Genomic DNA, 9,142 nt, shown 5'->3' on the forward strand with positions numbered 1-9,142 from the left:
CTCTTGGGAATTAAAACATATTTAGTGTATAAGGTACAGGCAGCCTTATCTCCACAAGAATGTGTCGCTGATCTTAAGAAAATTGTGACTAGGACTTTATTGTCAGGGAAATTACTGTCACTTTAAATCGATGCAGGGGAGTGGAGCTTTGAGGGGGTCACATGGGGGCTCAGAGGGCTTCTGCAGCCCATCCTCTAAAAACACACACTCTTCACAGCCGTGTGGAGGAATTCTAAAGCCCTTTGGGGGGCTGCGTGATCTTGTGCCACAAAGAGGCATTTGAATAACACACTTAAAGGAGCACAGGCATAGCGTCTTGCTAGCCCGGACAAACCATGGAGACTGGAGATGAATCAGGTTTGCACAGAGAGCTTGAGTTGCTACCCATTCTAATGTTGCTTAACCAGCCAAATGTTTTACATTGCTGGTCCTTACAGCAAAAAAAAAAAAAAAAATGAACAAGATTCTTGTCAGCTTGTTTTCAACTGTTGTATCCATACCACAGCCTTTTTCGTCTGCATTGTCCTCACAGTCATCCTCTCCATCACAGACCCAGACTTGGTGGATGCAACGGCCACTGGGGCAGGTGAAGTAGTTCCCTTTACATGTAGGATATGCTGCAAGTGAAGTGAACACAGAAAAGATCAGAGAGTTACAAGTAAATCTATCTGGGAGAGGATGCGAGTCATGTGGTTTGATTAAGAGAGAAGAGGCTAATTACTGCAGTTTAGCTCATCACTTCGGTCTCCACAGTCATCATCATGGTCACACACGTAGCGTTGAGGAACACACACCCCATTATGACACGGGAACAGGCCCGTGTTGCAGTGCTGTGCTAAAGAAAACACAACAGAGAAAAAACGGTGATGATGAGATGTTTTTCTAACAATGGCTTCTACGTGAGCTGATAATCGTTAAAATTGACTGGCTTCTTACTGCAGTTGGCCTCATCAGAGCCATCACGGCAGTCAAGTATCTGGTCACATCTCTGGGTGCGGTTGTAGCAGGCCCCATTAGCACACCTCAGCTGTGTGCACTCTGGGTAATCTGAAAGATTAAATCATCATCAGGGCAAAGCTATGCATTCAAATCAGCCTGACAACTGAGTTCCTTTTAGCTTTTAGACTGTGAAAAGCTCAGCGAATGGGAAGGATAAGAGATGAAAATTCAACGCCACCACCATAACAACAGCAGCCGCCACAGCATTCTTTATGCAATTGTGAGATTACCACAGTGTGTAGCGCTGTGAGTCTACCATGTCGGCACAATAATAGCATAGCAGCTGAACTTCAGCTTGACTAATCCACCAAGGAATCTGCAATCAACCTCTGACAACAAGAAGCATATTGTGGCCCATTCTGTCAGTCAGCGAGCCTCTTAATCTTAACAAATTGATTAAAATGCCACAGGAGCCTGAGATACAAAAAAAGGGAAACCACCCGGGAGAAGACTTACGGCAGTCTCTCTCATCAGACCCATCGGAGCAGTCGGCCAGACGATCACATCGGTATTCTCCTGGGATACATGCCCCATTACTACAGCTGAACTGGCCACTGGTGCACGTCCTTCCAGCTGGGGACAGATTGGAGAGCAGCATATAGACAGGTTTTATGTACGTAGCTCTTATATGCACTTAAAATGATCTTCTTATGCTGTGGATAAAGGTACTGAAAAGGCATTGAATTCCTTAATTTACATAGACTTAAAGATCTTATTGTTCAAAATACATTTGGAATATTAACTTAGTATATTTTCTACAAAACATGTTTAAGTTCCTGAAGAATTGCTGATAATGTAAAATGTACTCACGGCAGTGTTGCCTCTCATCTGAGCCATCCTCACAGTCCTCCTCATCATCACACACCCACACATCGGGGATACACTCGCCATCACTTAAACACTGGAAGTGACTGTCATCACATGTTACCTGAGCTGTGGGAATACACACAAAGCATTTCACTACTTATAACAATTGACTGTATTCCAGTAATGGAAAGCTACTATGTGCATTTGCTCAAGTACAGTAGTTTAGTACAATTTTGAGCAGCACTATTTATGACTCTTGATTGTTTTGCTTTGAGCTGTGAGTCAGCCATAGAGATGTTTGACTCCTCTCCAGTATACTCGAACTCGATGACACTCGGCTTGTGGTACTCAAAGTACTAAAGAAATACATTTGAGACACTCAACAGCAATGTCTCTTTCTAGAAACAATGACTATTAAACAACGCCTGCCAACTGTATCACCGCGCAAACGAAAGCATGCATCTACACATGCAAGAGAAGCTCATGCCCCTGACAGCACGTGTGAAACAGTAATGGCGTCCTTCTTGGCTGAGCTGCAACATTAGCTAGCTCAGTGGTGCTGGGTGAGCTAGCATGCACGCCTCCTTCTGCCGGTGTAATTCACTTGACGGGTGTAATTCAGTAGAAAGAAGATAGTTCACACATGAATCTGCTCACAACAAGGTCTGTGGATCACCTTGAGTAAGTGGGTCATGTTTTCTGGAAAAAGACATTGCTGTTGGTTTTTTTTAACAAGTAGCGTGCCATCTAGTTCCATTATATTCGAGAAAAGGCAGACAACTCTACACCTTATATCTTCAGTGCTCATCAACTCACACCAAAACAATCTAGATTGATGAAAAGCACTACAGGTAAGAGGAAAAATATGTATTTTTGATTTTAGGGTGAAATGTTTATCTAAGATTGTACTTACAAAACATAAAATTGACTTCTTAAATGTACAGGACTCAATAATATAGATTAAACTACAGAGGAGTACTTTTGCTTTCAATACTTAAGTTATATTTTGCTGTTAATACTTCTGGATTTAAAAATTTTAAAACTTTTCTTCCACCACTGCTGTAATTCAGGTTGGAATGATGCATACAACAAGCATTTCACTTAATATCCGAACCCTCTCAGGTGCCATGTTGGCTTAAAGTGTGATATAATGAGTAACTCACGGCAGTCGTGTTCATCAGAGTCATCCACGCAATCTGATGTGCCGTCACAGCGCCAGTCACCTGGTATACATCGTCCTGTCCCACAGCGGAACTGCCCCAACTCACACCCTAAACACAATTCAAATTTGACATAATTAAGTGTTTGATTTCAAGCTTGTTCTCACATGCTATTAGAACTTTTATCCACAGTTATTCATCAATGTTTTTTCTTAATTTTTGTTGATTACATTTTTGTTTTATTATTATTTAATTATGTCCATAACTTGTCATTCTGGTCACAAAAAGGATAACTGCTACAATTTTAAATACTTTATATTGAACAAACACATGGTGTAAGGGGGTAGGGATGCCTTCCACTGATGAAACATGTTGTTAACAGCATTGACAAGCCTTGGAGACAAGCGTGCCAGCCATCCGCCCCCCCGACAGTTACACAATCTTCATCGCTCTCATCCCGAGCCTCCTTTTGATGTTCTCACTGAGTGGCATCTGTAGAGATAAGGTACCACCACTCTACCTTCCCTGACGTTTTCCAGGAGAGATTGATTCAGGCAGCATAGTTCAGTGGCAGAGCACTCCATCAGACCCGTCCAAATAGGAATGTGCAATTCTGATTGTCTCTCTGACAGCCTGATTTATGGTGCATGCTGTTCCTGTCTGAAACGTAATTGGAATAAATAGTGGTACTGGGTGGTACCGCAACCATTTCAACCCAAATTCTTCATGAGGAGAGTTGCGAGGTGGTGATTGGTGGTGCTCGCTTGGGGTTGGTGGTCTATCTCTGTCCTGTCTTATCCAGCGTTTTGGAAACACTCTTCCTTCTTAATCAAATAGTTTCCTCTGCTTGCAAAATATTGGGTTTTAGCTTTTCAATTTCACTATAATGGCTTTGAGTTACTAGTTATAAGGAACTGTAGATACATGATGTGACAAAAAATATTCATTCCCTACAAGTCTGCAGCCTACTGGCTTGACAAATGCTATGTGAGTAAGAAGGGTTTATTGTATTTAGAGGCAGATGTTTATCATCCCCTTAATGTAATGTTCTCTTGTAAAGACGGATCACTTCCACAACAGTTGTGGGGTCACTGCCCGTGCCTCTGCACTAAAAGCCTTGCATATGTTCCAATCAAGAAATCTTGTTTCAAATTATTCAGGCAGTAAAACACCAAACATCTTTATGACCAACCCAACTAAACAAGCTGCATATTTAACTCCTTCAGCAGCAACCCAGGGGGCAAACCTTGCTCAGTTTACTAATGATAAAATTGCTTACAATCTGCTCAATGGGAGCCTTTGTTGCAAGGCAGTGACCCCAGACGTTTCAGCATCATCTGTAGCATTGCAGCATGGTTCGCATACAGTGAAACAACTGCTAGGAGATGCACTCTATTTAGCAAAATTGCAATACGTAGATTCAGAAAACAGAAATAAAATTGTGTTATTAAACTGAACAAATACATAACAATAAAGTATTTTTTAAAATCTGCAAATTAAATGAATGAAAAAATGCTTTCAAAATCTGCTTTGGAAAAGTTCAAGATGTGTATAGCTGCCATACATTCAGACCTACTGTAGGTTTATAACTTTAAACCACGTATGCCAGGGAGAAATTGGAGGCTGGAGGCTTTAAAATGCAGCCAGTGTTTCCTGACAGTATTACTTCTGGGAAAGGTGACAGATACACTGAAGCTGAACCTTTCAACGGCACTATCTTGTGCAAGGGTTCTTCTTACATTCTGAAAAGAACGTCTTCTTTGTAACTTTTCCTTAATCCTCAAATTTCTACGTCTTCAACCTGACAGAGTCGCAATTTCACTACGTCAATCAATATTGGAGAAGGTAAAAGCCTGGGTGAATGGTGCAAATCTGCTATTAGGGGATACTTCATCCACAAAATGACCATTCGTAACTCAAATAGTCGTGCAACGTTACCTTGAATTCATCAAGAACACTTTTTCTCAGATGCTTTCATGAAAAAGTGCAAACATACTGATTTATTGATTGATCAGGAAACACGTTTAACAACAAAACTATATCAAATCATCTGTTCACAAACTTTGACACAACTTGTGCAGTGTAATCTGAGTCTCATTTATCCAGTTGTATGCTCAGTACTTCCCAAACACTAAAACCTTACTATTTAAAACTGAACTGAAAGCAAAACTTGTGTTCTCTTCAAAGCCAGACTCCGATACTAAGCTTTTTTTAGCAAAAACGCATGAGTCTGGGAAGTACTAAGCATTCGACTGGATAAATGAGACTCTGATTATACTGCACGAGTTGTGTGAGAGATTGTAAATGGATGTTTTGATATAGTTTCGTTGTTAAACGTGGTCCCCGATCGATCAGTGACTGAATATGTTTGGAGTTTACCAAAGAGGCATGTGAGAAAAACAAAGTTCTCGCCAGGAATTCAAGGTAACACAGCACAACTGTTGTAAAAATAGTCATTTTGTGGGTGAAGTACTCCTTTAAGAATGTTTAATCTGGGTCTGATGATCAGTGTTTTCTATAAGCTTTTTGTTTGAGTGTTTTCGTGTAATTTAATGTTTTCCCTTTCCCTTCTCTCTAGCCTTGTCTTTCCTAATTAGCAACTTAAACCCACAGCAGGAGAGAGCACCGCACTATCCATGCAGGAAGATAAGGACGTCCTACTATTGCCCAACAAAGAAGAGTAGTAGAGGAATTTTCATTAGAATGAAGCCCCCCATACGCCTTAAACCCCACTGTGAAATTACAATGGCACAAAAGAGGTGCCAGCAGGGATGCAAACTCATAACTGGAAGTGTCACCCTAAAAAAGTACTCATCAGGAAGGAGAGTACAGTAATAAGGGCTACTTCCTGCGATAAGGTAACACAAAAGTGTAACATGAGCTGCCCTTTCATGGCCACCCATTAAGAAAACACCTGTCCACTACCACTGAAACATCTTTCTGGTCACATGGGGTGCCTGAAAGATGTCTTCAAGCTTTCATCAATACCGTCTTGTTTTGGCGCAGCCCTCCGCACTCACTGAATGCGTGTGGAGAAAAGTGGAGAAAACGGCTGCTGGCAGCATGAAACGCTGGACCCATCCATGCTGTCAGAGCGAAGTGCTGCTGCCTATTTCATATGGAAATCAATGCAGCAGAATGCAGTCAATTGCCAAACAAGTGACTTTGGCTCTTAGTGCTACACACAAAACGGTGAAAAACCAAGGGGCTTTGGCAGTGGCATGGGAGCAAAAGGGAGGAATAAATAGAGTGTGGAATAAAGCCTTAGTCTGGTTAGAAGTGAGGAATACTCAACATGATTTTTGGTACGTGCCCTGACAAAAGCATGAGTGGAAAGAATCATAAAGTAAGTTGTCACAACGTAATGAGACAGCCACTGTGGACGACTTATTTTTCCTCTGTACAGTGAGTCACAGCTCACCAACAGTTTACTGGAGGCTAGACTCCATCCTCGGTGTCTGTAACCTAGACTGAGGGAGCTGCAGGAAAAGAAAGGATTTGCTCTCCATTTGTGCCAACTGTGTTCCTGTTTCTAACGCGGTGTAACTGTTGCACAAGGATTTAGGCTCCTACACCGGAAAGAAGCCGGCATGTGTGAGGTTTAACGTGCACGTGCAGGCCAAGTCTGTGCCTTGAAAAGTTTGAACACAACAGAGGAAATTTTTACAGTCATTTACAGAGTCAAACTAAGAACAGGTGAGATCAAATCAAGACAGCCTAGCACTTCACCTGACCTTACTACTACCATACAATTACATTACAAGCATGTCTGTTTTCATTATTCTGGTTGTGAAATCAAAACTTAATCAATAACACCATTAAAGCTCTTACTGTGCACTTCCAATATGTTGTTAGGATTTCACCGGCTAATGATTAACGGGGATAATGACTCAATTTAGTGAAAAAAACATGTCTGGAGCAGCAAAAACAGCAGAGGATGGTTAACAGACCAGCACCGTGAAATCCCCTCACACTGTCACATTAGCCATTAATGCCAGTGTAAGCATTAGGCAGCAGTATCAAACACATGGGCTGGATAATGTATTACAGAAGGTCGCAGAAGAAACAACTATCAAACTAAAGGATTTCTGTGGAGATTAGAGGCCAGAACGTATCCTGCCCCCTCGTAATAAAACTGCTTAAATAAACTATTACTAATCTTCCTGAGTATCAAGTCAGATTCACACACTACTAGATAGCCTTCAGGAAGCATTTGATACTGAATACAACATGAAATAGTAATTCAGGGTAAAGCTAAATGACTCATTGGATTTTATTAAAACAGTCTACATCACTGTTAATCACAGCAAATCCAAGCTAATGATCAATGTGAGCATGCTGACAAAGTCTTTTGAGAGTCAACGGTTTCGGTCAAGTCATCGCCCACTTTGTTCACCTCAGTTGTCATCTGCAAATGTCAGCCACAAGAGCTGCGACTGCTGCAATTCAAAGGAAATGCCAAGAGAATATTTTAAATGCTACAGCCTCACTGTCAACACTGTTAGGTTGTCTCTCTGGCAGGGACAGTGCACCTTTTCTGTTTTTGTGAGTGTCTGTTAGCCTGTAGGGAAACAGGTTCAGGATATTGTATATTAAATAGAAATAAATAAAGAGCTGCAGCCATGGCCTTACACTTGGTACAGTTTTTACTTAACTCCAAACTGCCCCTTAGGTAGAAATGGTTCCATTCTGCAGCAGCTGCAGTGTAATTAGTTGCTTGATTCACACTAAGGAGCTTACATACTAAGGGTTGAGCAAAAAGAAAGCAGATTACAATTTGAGAAGTAGGATCTAGCTGGGCTACAAACACAAGAGACAAACACAAGACTGTCATGCATAAAGAGCTGCGTCTGGGCATTTTGTCCGTCTCTTGTCTTAACATTAGAAAGTAAAGTGCTTCCTCGAACTGGAATCAAGTCTGAGTTAGTGGTGTGCAGCGTAAAATCTGCTCCACTCAATGAGATTTGTACCAGTAGCTCTCAGTCCTCACAGATTGTCTGTAAGTCACATGCTCTTTTCTGTTACCTAGCAACAGTAAAGCTCAGGCAAAAGTTCCTCAAGAGAACTTCCAATCTGTCTGAGGAAGGCTTTGTGCTCAACCTTTAAAGTAATACTATGTGGTAAAACATTTAGCTCCAGAGCCAGAATAACATTACCTAGTGGCCACATCAAAATAACTGGAGGTGACTGTGTAGATCCATTATAACAGAGGATATTCCCATGTGTTTAGTTGATTTTACCTTTTTAATTCCCTTAGGAAATGTACTTTTACTCACTGGATTGCTACTGTGATGTTGTGTCCTATAAATGAATAAATAAAAAAGCAACAACTCAATTTTCCTGCACAGTAACGGGTTTGTTTTGATGAGCAACAAGTGCACTCAGTGAGTCACTAGTAGCACAACAACTCAGCAGGTCCTCAATGAATCACTCAACTGACAGCCTGTGTGCACGGGAGGAAAAAATCTAAGGTAAAATTAAAAAAAAAAAATCCATCACACTACTTACCGTCAGAGTGGCACCATCTAACACAGTATAAGAAGACGAGGAAGAGTTGAAGTAGCAGTGCTCTCCACATTCTGGCTGGTCCGTCCAGCTCCGCTGTGCAGATGGAGGAGCTGTAGGGACTGGGGCTGGGATGCTGTTGCTTTCTTCTGTCTGTCTTTCTTGGCCCGCTAGTTGATGAAAAGGGGCGTGCACAAAGGCCAGGACAGCCGCTCCCCCAAGCCAGCCTCGGCCCTCCAGATAAATCCCTCTGGCCCTGGAATCTGCATAATGCCATGCAGGTCCGACTTGTCCCGAGTGCCAGTGATTTTTCACCCACAGCGGGCTATCAACACTGTTTATTTGCTCTGCACTTGGGAATTAGGAAGGTGCACACGGGCGTTCAGGAGGAAATAATGATGGGAGTATTTAACAAGTTGAAAAACTTAATTTTAGCAGGGGCGTTTCAAGGGTTTGAGGACACTGGGGGCTTAGCCCAGACCTCTGCTGGGGGGTTTTCTTGTTTTTTTTCCTTCCTCTTTTTTTTAATGAATAAACTCTATTTTTATGCTTATGAATGCACCCTGGACCCCATTTTACTCTTATTTTTTCCAGATTGATTAGGAATTGTGTAATTGTGGTGAAATATTAGTAGTTGTTAGTATTGACTACAGAGTACAGAGTATCATTAA

General features: G+C 41.6%; 1 protein-coding gene across 3 annotated transcripts in view; it reads right to left on the reverse strand.

The window, feature by feature from the left end:
* Positions 1-8,763, reverse strand: part of lrp2a (low density lipoprotein receptor-related protein 2a) — a 56,296-nt gene extending 47,533 nt beyond the window's left edge. For all 3 annotated transcript variants that reach the window (XR_007450713.1, XM_049593274.1, XM_049593272.1), the window contains exons 1-7: positions 8,475-8,763; positions 2,970-3,077; positions 1,810-1,932; positions 1,456-1,572; positions 937-1,047; positions 722-835; positions 501-617 (exon numbers count right to left, since the gene is read on the reverse strand). Coding sequence is in view for 2 of the 3 variants with exons in the window: in XM_049593274.1 (XP_049449231.1) it covers positions 501-617; positions 722-835; positions 937-1,047; positions 1,456-1,572; positions 1,810-1,932; positions 2,970-3,077; positions 8,475-8,748 (964 nt within the window). In the remaining variant the exon portion in view is untranslated. The remainder of the gene's footprint in view (positions 1-500; positions 618-721; positions 836-936; positions 1,048-1,455; positions 1,573-1,809; positions 1,933-2,969; positions 3,078-8,474) is intronic.
* Between the last annotated feature and the right edge of the window lie 379 nt (positions 8,764-9,142).

The sequence above is a fragment of the Epinephelus fuscoguttatus genome, linkage group LG13 (genome assembly GCF_011397635.1).
Source record: "Epinephelus fuscoguttatus linkage group LG13, E.fuscoguttatus.final_Chr_v1".
Lineage (NCBI taxonomy): Eukaryota > Metazoa > Chordata > Actinopteri > Perciformes > Serranidae > Epinephelus > Epinephelus fuscoguttatus.